Genomic DNA, 18619 nt, shown 5'->3' on the forward strand with positions numbered 1-18619 from the left:
GATATTCTGGAAGATTGCGAACTGGGACAACTCACTTCTTTCCAGAAAGTTCCATGATCTGATGTATCATCTCTGTAGCACAAATATAAGGAAAATTATTCAGTGTAATTTTTCATGTAGTGTATTGTTGAATACTACAGCAAATCTACATAATATGCATCTTGGTGTTAACTTCTGTGACAACAAATGTATAGTGGGATACTTGATGTACTAACTTAAACATTAAAACATGCAACTGACCCACATTTTGACTGGCCTAAAACATGCTGTCACTGTCATGCATATATGGAAAAGCCACTTTATTTAGTATATTCTGCTATATCTAATCAGGCCAGAAAAGAACACTAGAAAAGTGAGAAGATTATAAAACTGGCTACTGCATGATTTAATTGTCCATTATAAGTCTTTTACAGGAGCACATGGTGGCTCAGTGGTTAGCACTGTTGCCTTACAGCAAGAATGTCACTGGTTCAAGTCCCAGCTGGGTCAGTTTCTGTGAGAAGTTTTCATGGTTTCCTCCTGTTCGCATGGGTTTTTTCCAGGTGCTCTGGTTTCCCCCTCAGTCCAAAGACATGCTGTACAGGTGAATTGAATAAACTAAATTAGTGTGGGAATGAGTGTGCATGGATGTTACCAAGTCAAGTACTGGCTTGCAGCTGGAAGAGCATCCGCTGAGTAAAAAACATATGCTGGATAAATTGGCAGTTTAATCCACTGTATCGACCCCTGATGACTAAAGGGACTAAGTCGAAGGAAAATGATTGAATGAAGTCTTCCACATTAAAGGGGTAGTTCACCTAAAATTGAAAATTCTGGCTACATTTACTTAAAGTTTTTTATTGTTCTAAAATTTTTTCAAATCTGTAACCATTAACTTTTATAGCAGATAAAAGAAATATAGAATTTTTATTTCGGGTGAACTATTTTTTTTTAAGTTTTAGCTTTAATCAATCCATAATACCCCCCCCCCCCCCTTATTATTAGCAGTTCCCCACAAAAAAAAAAAAAAAACTACCTGCTAAGTGAAAACATTCAATGGGCTGACTTTATTCACTCAGTAATTCCACATATAACTACTAAGAGAATCAATAAAGTTATTTGGCACCAATCATAAAACTCAGCCTTGCTGCCCTCCGGAGGACACACAAGAAGTGTGCACGCAAAACACATTCTTTTTTTTCTTCTTTTTTTACTGGCCACTTCATTGGACCCTCTCTTACCTTTAGAACTGCTTTAGTTGTTTGTGGCACAGTTTCAACAAGGTTCTGGAAAGATTCCTCAGAGATCTCAGTCAATATTGAGATGACAGCATCAGGCAGTGCAGATTTGTTGTCTGCACATCCATAATGTTAGTCCCCTATCCCACAGGTACTCTAATGGATTGAGATCTAGTGACTGGAGGTAATTTGAATAAAGTGAACTCCCTGTCTTAAGAAACCAGTTTGATTTGATTTAATGTTTGTGACAAGCATTATCCTGCTGGAAGAAGCCATCATAAAATTAATAGGCTTAGGTCACAATGGGATAGACATGGTCAGCAACAGTACTCACAAAACTCAGCAATGCTTTCGATTTTTAGTTTTGTTTCTAGTCCAAATATTTACAAATTATTAAATCAAGAAGCATTTTTTAGACAAGCCATAAAAGAAAAGATAGTTTTCACAAAAAATAAGTTTTTCCTTAAAGTAGGCAAAATAATCTGCAAATTGTGAAAGCAAAAAAAGCTTATCAAAGCAAAAACAAGATTATTTTTCTTACCTCATTGGCAGATTATTTTGTTTTTTTTAAGAAAAAAAAAACTCACTTTATTTCGACTTATTATTTCTGAAAACTGGCAAATGCACCTTGATTTAAAATCTGTAGATATCTGAACTAAACACAAGACAAAAACTCCAAAGTATTTTTTTGCAGTGAATAAAATATCTCCCACACGATTACATAAGAAGCAGATGGATTCATGCTTTCATGGTACTTTATGCCAAATTGTGATCCTATTATCTGTACTTTACATCAAAAACCAAAATAATATATATGTACATACAAAAGATGGTTAAACATTGAAATAATAGCCAACATAATAATCACAACAAGGCGACCCATTTTTTAATCATCTTTTGTCCAGTTTTGGTTAAAATGCATGATGCAATCCCAGCATACTACATGGAAATCCCAGCTGTCTGCTATCAACAACATAAATGAATAAAGTGGTGAGTGAATGGAGGATGAGTTAAGTCATGTGCAAAAGTCAAAAACAAATCTTTGTTTAAAAAACAGGGTTTAATTGAGGCTGAATAAAATCTTTACAAATACTTTTGTAAGTGACTTTACAGAAGTCATTCAGAATTGAGTTGTTAAAATTGAACCCCATCCCTAACCTCTTAATACACTTAACAAAAACAATACAGAGATCAACACCTTTTCAAATTTCAAATACAAAAATATCTCAGAATCCTCACATTTTTTGTTTTCAGTCTGAATGTTGGCACGTTGCAGACTATCGGGGAGGGAATCCACGATGTGGGCCTCCACGGCCTCTGAATCCCCCTCGATCCCCACGGAAGTTTGGCCGATTTCTCTCTCGACCCCGATCACCTCGGCCCGCAGCAGGACCACCCCGTCCTCCTCGCGGTGCACCCCCACCCCTTTCTGCCATAGATTTAGGAGGTGGGGATTTGGGGCGGAGTCTCTCGATTTCTTCAGTACAACCAGACAAGTAAGAGTTGGGCTCGCTGAAGTGGGTGGAGTAAACTTCGATGTTGAAGTTGCTATTGGTCAGAGTGGGACCCACAGTCAGCCATCCTTAAATGAAATAAACCATAACATTTTACATCATATAACATTTACACAAGAACTGAACACATTTGGTGGAAATATTTATATTAATTATTTATTTTTGCATTAATAAAATTTAATGAAATACTTTTTATTGTTGGAACTCTGTTCATCACATACTCGTCACAAAATGAAGCAAATTAGAATTATGAAGGATCATAAAGACTGGAGTAGTGCCTGCTGAAATTTCAACTTTGAATGATAGAAATACAATAAACTGTAAAGCATATCAGTCAATATTTAAAATGGATCAAAACTTTTCAGCAAAAGTGTCCTAAACGCAAAATGTGTACTGAACATTGCCAATATTTTTACAATAATATTAATATTATTTATCATTTTTAAATACATTTAATTATATATTTATTATACAATAACGATCTTTGATCCTCCTTAAATGTTGACTACTGCATATTCACATAGGAAACAGTTATTTTAAATTGTAATATTTCATGTTACCGTTTAATGAATTTTAGTTTAAAAAAAAAACTTCTGGCTCTAATCTATTAACTGTAGTGATTAAAAATATAATTTATAATTTACTAAAATATCATTAAAAGTACTGTCTTTTCAAGCCATATTATGTTGTTACTTTTAAAACAATACACTAATTTCACAACTAACATCGTTGAGGAATGCTATGCACAATTTATAGAAATATACATCTATAATATCTGTAAATATTTAACCTGGCCTGATAGTGCTGTCTCTGCCAAACAGGTGCAGCCGTCGACGACCCAGGCAGAAATGCTCAATGATGTGGAAAATCTCCACTGGCTTCTCAATATTGCCCATCTCTGGCTCCTCTGTAATGATCAGGTCAATATCCACATTAGCGTGAATGAAATCGCCATCTGTGCTGCGTCTAACAGTGCCTTTGATACCCATCAGGCAGTGCTCCTGAGTGTAAACACACAAAAAAGAGATGTCAAAAAAAAAGTGTTTACTACAGGAAAGCATCATTATGAATAAGTGAGATTACAATGTTGTGCTTTGCCTATGACTCTATATATTATAGACAATAACTTTTACCTTAGTTCTCTGGAACACTGCTTTAGGGTCCAGTGTTTTGGTTTTGCCAGGGTTGTTTTTGTTGGTCTTGATCCAACATATGTCCTCACATCGCCTGAAGCCCCATTTTCTCAGACACTGAGAGAGAAAGAAGAATGAAAGATGTTTAAATATGTTTGAATAAAGAATATTTGGCAATGATGTAAAAGCAGCATATTTGTATGTGGGCAGGTTATTATGTGTACATCATATTTGAGATAAGTTTAGGTTTATGCACATGGAACAGAAATCTGCCATGTCAAGTTTGTATATTTGTGAGATTTGTACCATTCGGCCAAGATCAAGGCCTTCTCCTGAGCCACACCACAAGAATACAAAAGAGCGAATGGATGAGATTTCCTCTATGTTCAGCTTCATGATCTAAAGCACACATGAATACAAAAATAAGTTATTATATATGTTAGGACATCTTACATTATTATATTATATGAGCATAAAATATATAATAACTGTTATCTAAATGGATAGTTCATCTAAAAATGAAAATTCTCACCATTTAGTCAGACTCAAATGGTTGTAAATTGTTATCAATGTCTTTCTTCTGTTGAACATAAAACTAGATAATCTGAAGAATGTTGGAAAATGCAGCCACTTACATCCATATTAGGAACAACAAAAACAACTAAAACAAACAAACAAAAAAACTATGAAAGTCAACGGCTGTTTTCCCCCAGCATTCCTCACTATATCTGCTTTTGTGTTTAACAGAAGAAATGAACTCAAACAGCTTTGGGACAAGTGGGGATGATAGAATTTTCATTTTTGAGTGTAGTCAAGTATATCTCTAATGTGTATTATAATACATAATTGAAATCAATTTTAAAAACATTCTCATGAGGTTGATTTTGAGAATTTGCAGTAACTCACATCGTCCCAGTTCCAAAAGCGCTCATTGGCAATGATGCCTGACTCTCTGTAATATTCCTCTAATGGAGGCTCTATCAGAATCACATCAAACTTGCACTTCAACTCTCTCAGATCAAACGTGTCTGGATCTGCCTGGAGATACCTGAAACGCACACAAACGCAAGAGTTATTACATTCATAAAAGCATTGAAAAAGACCCAATTGTCCCATAGTTAAATGCTTCTAATTATTATAAAAAATAACTGATTTTATTTGCTTAGCAACCTCAAAATCACTTTTGTTTTTAGTACGTTCAAATAAAATTCTAGAATCTAAATAAAACCCAGTGTTTTATACACAAATGTGAATAATTTTCAGGTTTCAAAAACTGCAAATGGGCACCACTGGCCGGTATGGGCCCTATGACATAGACTGAGACCAAGTTTTCTTACATGGGGGGAGTGTTGGTGGCAGAGATGAGTTCATCTTTCAGTCGAATGAGCTCTCTTTGTTTGGGGTATTCCTCAAACCTGTCAGCCAAACCTACAGCACATGAGAACACACAGGTTAACACACTCTCAAAGTGGAAAACTAAAAAGAAAAAGTAGAAAAACACTTTACCTCCATCTCGGATAAAGTTCTGAGGTCTATGACCTGTGTCCACAAAGTGCTGGCAATAATCATTGTGAGGATTTAAACTCTGAGTGCCCTGTGAAACAAGTAATGATATAATAAAAACATTACTTATGTTATTTTAGTAATATTTAGAGTGACTTTGCATAGACATAAACTATGCAACTGAAAAAGGAACCAGAAGAAATAAATCCCCTATGACATCTTATACTGATACATAATACAAAGGAATACAAAGGAAAGAATGCAGAAAGCAGAAAAAGCCAACAGGTAAATGAGACTATCTCTAGCTTTCTGTATGTATATACTGTATGTAACACTTGTTTCCCAAAAAAGCTCCAATAACTAAAACTGTTCCTAGTCCTTGCATTACAAACATGTCAAAAGCGAGAATTTCCTACATTAGTTCTAAGAACTATGAAACATACCTTAATTGCAAAACCCAATGCAGTTTACGTTTACTGTAAGGGACAGTTTTTCTGATGGAATGAAAGAATTTAAAGATCGTACTTTTCAAAAATTACCATGTTTTTGCCTTTAATGACAGTATATAGTGGTAACCGTTTTGTGAATATATGTCTGAGTATCCTCACAAAAATATCATAGCTTCTCATACCCGATTGCTCAATTAAATCATATACAATTGTGTTTAAAGATACCTTTAGAAATGTGCTGGAGTCCTTGTACACCTCTTCATATGGTCCACTCTCTTCCTGATGTTGAGGCTCAACATCTTCCTACACCATACAGCAGATTCAAAATCAGTTACACATAGCTCTGACCTGATCAAATGTAAGGGCTTTTCTGAATTAACAGCCGATTCCTGATCAGCGCTCTCTCACCTTTTGCTCTTCCACATCTTCCTCTGGATCTTCACCCTCATTCAGACACTTCCTTTTAGCACCAGGAACTGATATGTCAAATGATGCCCTACAGTAAACAAACCAAATGGTAACTGACCTCAGCATCGTTCTGATTAATACTAACTTACAAGTAGCAGCATCACATACCCGTGCTGAATGTAAAGGTTGTCCTATCAGTACAGTTTTAGCTCTTTTGGGGTATATAGGTCTTAGTGTTCTTTATTTTTTAGTGCTGCACATAGTCCTTGAATTTAACAAATGGTTTATACCTGCAGGTCTCTCTAGTCTCTTCAATCTCTTTTTGTTCATCTTTACTGTTGAGAACTGCGCCGATGCTGTCGGGACTCTCTGCTCCGAGCTGTAAAACAAATCATTAATGTCATAAAACATTCGCAATGCTTCTACGTTCATTGGCGTTAGTAATATAACACCGCGTTAATATGGCAGTGTTTGCTAAAACTGGCTTTCTGCAGGAAGAAATAAAGTTGTGTATTCGTACCTGTTGTGCGAGAAGCTGACGTCTGAGCTTCTGCCTTTCCCGTATTTCTTGCAAGCGGCTGTTCATGTCGAAAATGTTTTGCAGGAAAATAGCTAATCGTGAAATGATCAGATGACAACAATAGTGCGGCAAAAATCCATTGAAACCCTCAACGTGAGAAACCGTCGCATGTATTTTACATCATCACAATGCTTGACGCATACGGTGACGTCAGTAGACGGCCTCTTACTTTTATTTGGAGTAAAAACAACTAGCGTAAACAAAATGTAATAATGATTATCTTTGAATGATTTGACTGTCAGTGTTCCTTCAGCCATTAGTTTTTGGAGATCACAATTTCAAGACGTAAACTCGAACCAGACTTTTAAGATCTCCAGACGTTTTTGTATAACTGAAAAATTAGAGAGGTAACTTAATATTTAAAATTGTTAATCGTTTTTATCATGTAAAACAGGTAATTGCACAATTTTGTAAAGGTGTTGACTTAAAATGTGTTTTCTGTAACGATTAAGAAGAGAGTATTGTTCATTTATTTTGATTGTATTTATACACTATTGTTTTGGTGTGATCTTTTTTTTTTTTGCGGAGTACGAGTATTGCATTGGAATTAAAAGAAATGATGTTTATTATGAGAATACAGCCGGCTTCAAAATTTGGTATAGTGTTTGCTCATTATATGTGGAATTTGTTTTATTCGTAAATGTAAATGGGCTGTGAAAAAAACCTAATTTTACTCATTTTAAAATAGAAATAGATCATGTACGATATAAAAACAAAAAATACTAAAACAAAAAGCAATGTTAATTATTTTAAAGCCTTAAATTTAGACTTTGAATAATTGTATTTTTTCTTTTCTTTTAATATTGTATTTGTTTTGATCTATCCTTGCTGACTGAAAGTAACTGAAACCGATTTTAAAAATATATTTTTAAATTAGCTATTATTCTATAATTAATAATGTTTATAATTTCATAAATGAAAAGCATTGATTCTGGTTGCATTTTACTGACACAAGAGGGCAGAAGTGAACTTTTGGCTGTTTGTCATTGTGATTAGTTCTGAAAGCTTGAGCCGAAATTTGTACACCGTGTTGTCTCGGAGAGACCAACAGTGATGACCAGACCAGACTAGACGCCAAATTACTGATATAACGTGGCAGACTCTCGTTTAAGTTCACTCTGTGGGAAGATCGGCGCGCGCAGCTCGGGCGCTATCGTGGAATGATTTATTTAGCAATTACTATTTGCCTCGTAGATTCTTTTTCTATTGTTCTGCAACTTGTCACTATTAAATGAAGGACACTATTGATTTTTACCATCAACTGTTCTCTTTTTAAACTTGAAATCCAGACTGGGCGACGATCATCAATATGCATGAGTCATAAGCTCCGGGCTTCCCCGGTTTCTCTTTTATTGATCCGCGTCTGCTGCTCTGATAACAGCCAAACGACAAGATGAGAAAACTCGGGTACCATGTCTTATCCACGCAGACTGGAGAGTAATTGTCGGGTGTTAGGGTGACAGTCACGGACAGGTTGATCGTGATGGATGTGAGGTGTCGGTTCGTCTTTACGGTCTGCGCGCTTCTGCTTATGATCGCGCGCACTGGCGGCTCTCCGTTCACTGACTGTGTTCAGAGCAAAGGGAAAGCGGGCTTTTACGAGGGGTCCATTGACGCAACCGAATCAGGCGTGAAGTGCATGAACTGGAGCGATGTGCCCGGTGTTAGAGAGCGGTATCAAGGTAAAGGGCTCGGAGATCACACTTTCTGCCGAAATCCGGACGGGAGAATTCGGCCCTGGTGCTTCTTCACGAACAACAGAGGACGCATTGACTGGGGATACTGCGACTGCAAGCAGGGTATGTATGTATACAAAGAAAGTATCTAATTTTCAACAGTATTAGTTTATGCGAAAGAAATTTACCGCACTTCAAGTGTGTTTAATTGTTTTTACAAGACCTTCTCGCGCATTACCTATTTCCATAGATTACTTTAATGCTTACTATTACTTGAGACTTTAAAAATTGTCATGTCAAAAAAGAAAAAAATACTGCAGTGCACACAACACATGCAAGCTAAGACATGTCCAAACTTCAATGCATCCACGCGTGGGAAAGGTATGCGCCTCAGGTAGCACTAAACGGAGAACAAAGCAGCCACTCTCATCCAGCGCAAGACGTCTTGTTGTCATTTGGGTTTTTACTGTGAAACAGTAGTCTCCCACAGAATGTTGGTAATTTCATATATTTGTTGCAGTCATCGTAGCTCTTTTAGGAGTGTACGAGCGCGTTTTGAGCAGTGAACTCTCTCTGACAGATGCGCACGTGCTTATTTATTTCCGCCGGGCTTAGAAAGTGAGGAATCTAGTACCGTTTAATTTGACAGTGACTATTTTACAGCATGACTTGTGAGAGAAGAAAAAGTTTTGAGACCTGTGTAATGTACTGCACGACAGGCAATATCATCATTTTAATCCAGTGAATAAGGTAAGTTTATTTGTGGGCTAGTTTTAGCTGCATAAAAGCTAAATATTTCCACTTTTTGCTCTTGGAAAAAGATAATGGAACTCACTTTGACCCTTTTTGAAACCATTAACCTTAGTAGAGGCTGTGAGTGGGATAAGCAACTTCACATGTGAAAACTAGCCCATTTAAACTAGCGTTTACCATGGCAAAATTTAGGAATGTGCATCTTCAAAGACAGAACTGTTAAACATGGTTTACTACTACTACTACACAAACACACACATGCACAAGTACAAGCACACCATTATTATATTCAAACCGGTAACCATAAAATTAACCACTACCCTAACCATAGTATTAGTAAAACTGTGGCAATACAACTGCTAATAATCTACAAAGCTACACAACCATTTTTTCTAAAGGAGATTTGTCATTTTTTATCAGATAATTTCATAAGAATAATCACATGCAAACGATCATAAATAGTTTAATGATGTAATCCTGTCTTATAATAGCGCTGGAAAGAGTACTTGGAGTAGAGGTATAAAAATATAAGGTTGTGTAATAATATTGCCATATTTATTATTTGTGACATTTGTCTACAGTTCTTTCAGTATTATTGCACGTGAACATCTTATCAGTCTTAAATGACCGGATGAGCTTATTTAAATATTTTGGTATTCAATCAGTTTATATTTCCAGCACATCTGCCGCTTCACATTTTCCAAACATTCTGTGAATGTTTTGAAGCGCTGAAATGTTTGAAGAACATGTGCTGCCATCATGTGTGCTTGTGTGCTGTGTGTGATTTATAACTGCTCTGAATGCAGCAGCTGGCCTGCACATATACTGGATGCAAACACTGGACACATGAAATACTGTCACACACACACTGGATGTATTTCAATACTAGTGTTGCTAATTAAAAAAATATATTAATAAATAAATAAAATTATTTATTCATTAATTTTTTTAAAGGGTTGCCACTGAGGAATGAACCACCAACTTATCGACCAAATGTTTTATGCAGCAGATGCCCTTTCAGCTGCATTACTGGGGAACACTAATACACTCTCATTCACACACATATTGAAGTCACTACGGACAATTTAGCTTACCCAATTCACCTGTACCACATGTCTTTGGTTCATGGAGGAAACTGGAGCACCCGGAGGAAACCCAGGCAAACACAGATAGAACATGCAAACTCCACACAGAAACGCCAAGTGACCCAGCCGGGGCTCAAACCAGCAACTTTCTTGCTGTAAGGCAACAGTTCTATGTTGTTACCATGTTGCCTAAAATTTTCATTATGATGTATTTTAAAAAAAATGAATTTTAAGGGTTTATATTATATTATGATATAGATTATACCTATACACATAAAAAATGACTTGCTGCTTGTTCAAACTACTTATTTAAAATGAGTTGAAACAACATTTGTTTTGGGACAGCTTGTTTAATATTCATTACACTTAAGCTTGTAAAAATAATGAAGTTAACATAATCGAAGAAATTGTGTTGAACTCAATATTTTTACAGTGTATTATTGCACTGATTGCACTTATTTACTCTAACTCCGTAACTGATGTCTGTGCAAGATTATTCACCATCAAATCTTATAAAGGAATATCTAAAGGCAATTCTTTTCTAATTATTGTGGTGTAAATCTAATATTATGTCCTGTTAGATTTCAGATATGTATTTCAAAAGCAAAGGACATAGCTTTTCTTATTATTGCTCACTAGCGTTATAATAGACCTGATTGTACTGCTGTAGTCAATAGCTTACATTGTTTTCATGCCATACATTATAGCTGAGTAATTCCCAACATCACATGCACAAACACACACATTTATTATACAACTGACAAGTGAAACTCATGTGGAGGTTAAAGCATTCCTCTGTCATCACATAAAGCAACTCAAAGATTAATGTTTTCGTGCTGCCTAACTGAGGGAACATTTGTAATGTGCACATTTATCAAATTACAGAGACGAGCGGAACCAAATGTTTGCAGAACATTCACTTTTATTAGCAGCTTGAACAGTGAAGGTCAAAAGCACTCTCAAGTTTAATTCAGTAACTTTATGTGTATGATCACAGGCTCTTTGCGACTGCAGGGAGGCAGATCTAAACTGGATGGTACAGTAGAAGTGTATCTCAATGGTGTGTGGGGAACCATCTGCAGTAATGGCTGGGATGACCAAGATGCCGCTGTGGTGTGTCGACAGCTGGGACAGGGGTAAGACACACATACATATATAAAATTGACAGTGTATAATGTTGTTTTGGTGTTTCTGCAATATATTTACCATGGGGCTTATCTGAATTACTTGCATTACAGTACATTTGCCAGAATATGTAGCATACACTCTGATGCAATCTGTTAGACTTGACCTGATTTTTAGCGTGATAAATGACGTTAACAATTTAAAGGGATAATTCACCACTAAATAAAAGTTATCTTATGTTTTTACACCAGTGTGTGGTTTTAAACCTTTATGAGTTTTTTTCATCTGTTGAACAAAAAAGATGAGGTTTCGGAGAATGCTGGTTGCTCAGACACATCAACAATGTCAATGGGTGCCCACTACCAGCATTCTTCAAATTATCTAATTTTGTGTTCAACAGAAGAAAGAAACTAAGTGTGGTTTATTTATAAACTCATTTCGAGGGGATTATGATTGATCACGGCTGGTCCCGCTTCAGCTTCACATATTGCGCCAATCAGATGAGTACTAGCTCACTATAAATAACTAGAGTTTTCCACTTCAGTCATCTTTGTCTTCAAGAATCCCCTTTTCCCACCCCACTCCTCTACTTTCCCTGATAGGGCGGCATGGCGGCCCAGTGGTTAGCACTGTTGCCTCACAGCAGGAACACCACTGGTTCGAGCCCTTACCAGGCCAGTCAGCTTTTCTGTGCAGACTATGCATGTCCTCCCAGTGCTTGTGTGGGTTTTTCCCAGCTTCCTTGCACCTTCCAAAAACATACATTATAAGCAAATTGACTAATCCAAAGTGGCATCACAAGACAAACTCTTAGCCAGCTATATCTCTCAGCTATTCCTAACACGTTCACAAGCAGGAGAGTTCTCAAGAACAAACTCCCCTCTCGCCCTTTAAATGGAGGATATTCTGAGCTCAGGGCTTTTACCTGGGACAGCATGCCAAGCATGCTTTATTATCAATCATCAGCGAAGTGTGAACTCTTGAAAATATGTTTTGAACTAGTGAAGGGTGAGTAAACGATGGCAGAACTGTCATTTTTGGGTGAACTGTCCCTTCAAATGTCTCCTTGAAGACTTGTTTAACCAGACTTTCAAAAGTCAGGTGTCAGTAAGATTATTAGTATTATTTAAAGAAATCAGTATTTACATTCAGCAAAATGCACCTTTGTTTGACCTGTGTTGGACCTGTTCCTTTAAAAGGGTAATTAGGTATAGTTGCTACAGTAGTTATTTCTCATAAATAGTAACTTAGTTAGTAACTGAGTTACATAATTATAAAAGTAACTAATTACAAGAGAAAGTAACTATTGCGTTACTTCTAGTTTGCCAAATGACTATAGAATTAGTATAAAACATTGTACACTAATCTACACTATTTTAATGTTGTTGTAGGACATTGTGAGCTACAACGGCAGCATGTCCTTAACTACAAAACTAGATATTATTGTGTTTAATTCTGTGTTTAAGTGTTTGCAGTGGAGAAAAATTCAATTTCATTTGCTTTGACGTCATGGCTTTGTCTCCTTCTCCGAGCTCACGTAAACACCTGCGTAGCCACTAGTTTTCTTGCAGCATGAGACATCGTGAGGTGCTTCATTTTCATTTTTTATTGCCAGTAATGGTAATGCAACTAGTAACAGGGAAAACAGTAATTCAGTTGATTACTCGTTACTGAAAAAAGTATCACAATTAGTAACGCCACTTATGTATAACCCCGTTATTCCCATCACTGATCCAAAGTAACAGCAGGTTTTAAAATTGGAAATCTTACATGGTTTTAAATCCTAAATTCAGTCATGGCATTGAATGTTGCAGTGCAAATGAATATTTTCTCAGTGATTTTTTCCAATACTTATATCTAAACATTCATAAATATTGCATTTGTATGTGATGCAAATACTTTATTTGACAATAGAATGAAAATAATCTTTTTGTTAGATTTATTTGAGTGCATTGACAGATATTGGATATTGTCATAAAGTCACGTTCCAAGACTTTTTCTCTACTGCAAAAACGTCAAAAAGAGCTATTTCTTTTTAAATAGTTAAAATAGCAAAATACAATTATAGGAACTGGATGCCACTGAACTAATATCGAGGTCCTGTCTAATTAAAGGTGTTAATTGCAAGAACAGTTGAAGTCAGTATTATTAGCCCTTCTTTGATTTTTTTTCTTTTTTAAATATTTTCCAAATTATGTTTAACAGATTTAGGAAATCTTCACAGTATGTCTGATAATATTTTTTTTTCTTCTGGAAAAAAAGTTCTGTTTTTTTTTTACCAGAATAAAAGCAGTTTTTATTATTTAAACACCATTTTAAGGACAAAATTATTAGCCCCTAGGCAATTTTTTATTTGATAATCTACAGAACAAACCATCCTTATCCAATAACGTGCCTAATTACCCTATCCTGCCCAGTTAGCCTAATTAACCTAGTTAAGCATTTAAATGTCACTTTAAGCTGTATAGAAGTGTCTTGAAAAGTATCTAGTCAAATATCATTTACTCTCATCATAGCAAAGACAAAAGAAATCAGTTATTAGAAATGAGTTATTAAAACTATTATGCTTAGAAATGTGCTAAAAAATCTGCTCTCTGTTAAACAGAAAAAATAAACAGGGGGCTAAAAATTAAGGTGGGCTAATAATTCTGACGTAAACTGTACGTATGTATAATTAATAATAATTACTACAGTAATTATATGGAAAAAGTGAAACTAAGACATACCCTAACCCTAACCCTTAAAGTAAAGTTTTACCCAAACAAGACATATGATGTTTTGCTGAAATAAATATAATATGGCCATCACAGCAAGGGATGTGCAAAGAGACATATGTAAAAGACACCACTAGTGGTTGTAGTCAGATTTTGAAGCCACATGTCATTGGTGCCACAACTGGGCCTATGAAAGTGATAATCACTGTGTTCTGATGACCATATGCTGCCCGTTCATTTGTTACCTAACCACAAAACAACCTTTGTAAGGTTGTGCATGGAATCCTTTGGTATTTGACCCTAGTAAGCCAAAGGTCAGAGGTCAGTCTTTCACCTATACAACTTGGCATATGCTTAGTGAGTTGTCTATCAGAAAAGGCGTTTGAAAAGATCACAGATTTCCCTGGATACTTCTAATCTCTGTCTTGAACACACCCATATGGTTTGTGTGTATCACGCTGACACACATGCCTATTTGAGAGTGTTTGTCTGAGGTCATTATCGAGCGTGCTCAGACAGAGGTGACCGCAGGGTCTCAAAGATCAGATGACACAATAGTGACAGTTATAAGTCTGACAAAAAGTATTATTTTACCAATAAAACACAAGCGGATGCATACGCATGTGCAGAGTTGTCATCAGTTGACCTCAGTTGCTTAGCCATTTGTCAAGTCTGAATAATTCATTGGGTGTCTCTGCTTTACTAGATGAATTGATCTGAATTATTTAAAAGCTAGAGAGACAGATTGACTCCATGCACTTTGATTTATGTTTGCTATCTTTCTGTTTGCCACAAGCATTTTTTTTTATTCATACCCAACTAATGTTGTAAAAGCTTTGCAAATTTAGACGTATCACCTTAACAACAATTTCAATATTTATTCAGTTTGACTAATGCCACTTTCTTGTCTGCATCAAGGCCAATAAGCTTTAATAAGTAAGTCTTCTGGCGTTTTATTTCCTTCCATCGCAAGTTGTTCTCTTATTTCATGAATAAAAGCATTAACCGATTATGCCACACAACATTTCTGTTATTAATTACTCAATCTCATGTTGAAATTAAGATGAAATCTGAGAGTTCTCTCATTTTTTGCTTTCTTTGGAGGACGAGAAAGCTCTCAGATTACATTTAAAATATTGTAATTTGTGTTCTGTAGATGAATGAAGGTCTCAAGGAATTGGAACGACATGAGTAATAATAATAGAATTTTCATTTTTGGGTGAACTAACCCTTTAATGCTTTACAAATAAAACTTTAAAAAATCTGTAAGATGCTAAGTTTCACACTATAATTCAAAAGTTTGGAGTCATTCAGGTTTTCGAAAGAAAGAAATTAAACAAGGATGTATCACATTGATGAACGGTATTTACAATACATGAACGATTTGTGTTCAGTATAAACTGTTACTTTTTACTTTCTATTCATTAAGCAGTGTGTCATGATGTCATGGTTTCTACAAAAAAAATATTAGTTTCAACACTGATAAATAATGTTTATAAAGCATTAAATTAGTATGTTAGGATTTTATTTCTGCAGGATTGTGTGATATTGATAAAAAAGTAGCATTGGTGAGAATGCCTTGGTCAATTTAAAAACTGTACATACAATAACTTAATTGTGTGTAATTATCAGTGGTGGAAAAGAGTACTGAAAAATCCTATTCAAGTAAAGGTACCATTGCTTGGGCAAACATATATAGTGCAAGTAGAGTAAAAGTATCTGTTTTAAATTTTACTCAAAGTATGAGTGAAAAGTAGCCCTTTTAAAATGGCTACTCAAGAGTAGTGAGTAGTGAGTATTATGCTAGGAATGGATATTGCGTTTACATGTAATTTGTGTGTGTGTGTGTGTGCGCGTGTGTGTAAACTTATCATTCTGTAGTGCAGTTAGTGACTGTTTAAGGCCATTTCAGTCATCATACAGCAAACATTTGTCATTCTATCAGTGACATTCAGCCTAAACAGTCTCTGGATCATTGCAAGTATCTTCTTGGTCGCTTTTAATGCTTCCAACTAGTTTGCTGCATGTCTTAAGGGTGTTCAGTATAATTCCAAAACGACGATGAGGAATTAAGTTTAGGCTGGATATTTATATTAAATTTGGCATGATCCGATTGGCTAGTTTGTGATTACTGTAATTATCTGAATATTACTGTGATTAACTGTAATAAAGTAATTGTAATTGCTCAGTTGACATCTTCGTCAGACAGCTCCTTTTTATTACTATAATGAGTAAGAAAGTGCAGAAATTATTTCCAGGACTGTATACAGTATGGTATATACAGTATGGTATGTACTGCTTTGGTGTACTAAAAAAACAAGATGAAGTTCACAGAAATGGTACCTCACATGTTTCTTTGCATCTTTTTCAATTCCATGCAGGGTCATGACTGCATAACTGAATAGATTAAAGTAAAGGAAACTATTGCAACACAATTTGGGAAAAAAACTTACATTTCAGTTTTTTGATTTTCTGCAATATGTACTGAGATAAAAACTATTTCACTTGATGACTTAAATTGCTCTATTACGAAAGAATTCATATTCGTTTAGGGGCTGGGGTGATTATGTAAACAAAGCATAAGCATAAGCATAAAACAAATTACAAGCACAGATAAATACAACAGATTTTTCAGTGAAGTCTAACACTTTTGAAATAGAAACTGAATAATCAAATACAAAATAACCCTGCTTAGACTCTTCGCTGTATTATTGAAGTATGAGTTTGATAAAGCTACAAATCTTAGTTGTGTCTTGCACCTGAATGCTTTAAATGCAGTACACAACACAGTTTAAACACAGTAAAATACCTTAATCGTATCTTTTGTGCTAAAAAGTAATTAGGATATGAAGAGTTTAAATGCAAAAACCTCTAAATGCCGTTTGATAATTTCTTCTAAAATTAGCAATTTTCTTAGACTCTTGTGTGTAGGCTCAGAAATATTTCCTTTATAGTAATGAATAACTTCTTTTCATTGCCTTTAAAGTGAAATACTTGAACATAAAAAAGGAGGCTGAGAAAAATGCTACTTTTAGGAGAAAATGTCTGATGGCATTTAGAAGTTTTTGCATCTGAACTCCTCATATTAAGTAAAGATCCTCTTCCATTAAGACCTTTTTATAATTTTTTCCCTGTAAATATCATATGTAATTTTGGATTAGTAATCCTTTGCTAAGAAGTCTGTAAACTTTACACCTGGTAAAGGATTTTCTTATTGTGTTGAATTTTTTAAACCATCAGATTATAGATTTTCAAATAGCTGTGTCTGAGCCATATATTGTCCTATCCTAACAAACTGCTTTCGTTTATTTATTCTGCTTTCATGGTGTTTAAACCTCAAATTCAAAAAACTAACCCTTACAGCTGGTTTCATGGTTACCTATGTTGTGCAGCTTTGGAAAGAACTGTCACAAAAATGACATTACTGTTCGTCTCTCTCTCTCTTGTTGTCTCAGCTATAGAGCACATGCACGCATGAGTCCTCTGTCACGTCTGGTGGTGTCTGTAGTTCACTGGCAGACTGTGGGCTGTGAAGGACAGGAAGATGACTTACTGCAATGCAATCGCACCGTCTGGAACGGGGGAGAGTGTGAGAATCGCCAAGCGGCTGCTGTTTCTTGCATGCCGGTGGAGAGTATGTATACTTTAACATTTACATACATTTAAACACAATCACAATCCCTAATAAAAAAGAGAAAATAACCTGTGTGTTTGTTTAGCTTCAGTGTTTGTCCCAGTGCGGCTATCTGGTGGTCCATCGGCATATGAGGGCAGAGTAGAGGTGTATCATGCAGGACAGTGGGGCACAGTTTGTGATGACCAATGGGATGATAACGACGCTGAGGTGGTCTGCAGGCAGCTGGGGTTAGGGTAAGACATTTACAGACAAACACACATATTTTTATAGTTGAACATGATATTAAACTGGGTGGCACGGTGGCTCAGTGGTTAGCACTGTCGCATCACAGCAAGAAGGTCGCTGGTTGGAGTCCTGGCTGGACCAGTTGGCATTTCTGTGTGGAGTTCTGTGCATATTCTCCCCGTGTTTGCATGGGCTTCCTCCAGGTGCTCCAGTTTCCCCCACAGTCCAAAGACGTGCTATAGATACTCATAATTGAATAAACTAACATGGCTGTATAGTGTGTGAATGTGAGAGTGTATGGGTGTTTTACAGTATTGGGTTGCAGCTGGAAGGGCATCAACAGCGTAAAACATATGCTGTATATGTTGGCTGTTCATTTCACTGTGGCGACCCCTGAGAAATAAAAAGACTAAGCGTAAGGAAAATTAATAGATGAATAATAGTAAACATATGTATTTTTTTTTTTTTTACATTTTTAAACAAATGAACTTAAATATTGTCATATTAATGAGTAGAATTTTTTAAATGCTTTGTTCATTGGTCATTGATGAAAAGAGGTCTGTTAGCATAAAAAACAATGTGTAATACCACCTCTTATTG

General features: G+C 35.7%; 2 protein-coding genes across 4 annotated transcripts in view; one reads left to right on the forward strand and one right to left on the reverse strand.

The window, feature by feature from the left end:
• Window positions 1-2258: 2258 nt before the first annotated feature.
• Window positions 2259-6902, reverse strand: mettl14 (methyltransferase 14, N6-adenosine-methyltransferase non-catalytic subunit). Its single transcript, NM_207071.1, is given in 11 exon segments — window positions 2259-2799; window positions 3522-3732; window positions 3865-3981; window positions 4171-4263; window positions 4771-4912; window positions 5202-5292; window positions 5371-5458; window positions 6042-6119; window positions 6225-6312; window positions 6515-6603; window positions 6745-6902. Coding segments are annotated over 11 exon segments (1368 nt in total). The 5' UTR covers window positions 6811-6902; the 3' UTR covers window positions 2259-2494.
• Window positions 6903-7826: 924 nt separating this feature from the next.
• prss12 (serine protease 12) overlaps window positions 7827-18619 on the forward strand; it is a 75640-nt gene continuing 64847 nt past the window's right edge. For 2 of the 3 annotated variants that reach the window (XR_012406014.1, XM_073950642.1), the window contains exons 1-4: window positions 7827-8603; window positions 11316-11454; window positions 17613-17791; window positions 17877-18027. Coding sequence is in view for 2 of the 3 variants with exons in the window: in XM_073950642.1 (XP_073806743.1) it covers window positions 8288-8603; window positions 11316-11454; window positions 17613-17791; window positions 17877-18027 (785 nt within the window). In the remaining variant the exon portion in view is untranslated. Of the gene's footprint in view, window positions 9231-11315; window positions 11455-17612; window positions 17792-17876; window positions 18028-18619 lie in introns of all 3 variants that reach the window. The other variant, XM_073950650.1, reaches the window with a different exon arrangement.

The sequence above is a fragment of the Danio rerio genome, chromosome 1, assembly GCF_049306965.1.
Source record: "Danio rerio strain Tuebingen ecotype United States chromosome 1, GRCz12tu, whole genome shotgun sequence".
Lineage (NCBI taxonomy): Eukaryota > Metazoa > Chordata > Actinopteri > Cypriniformes > Danionidae > Danio > Danio rerio.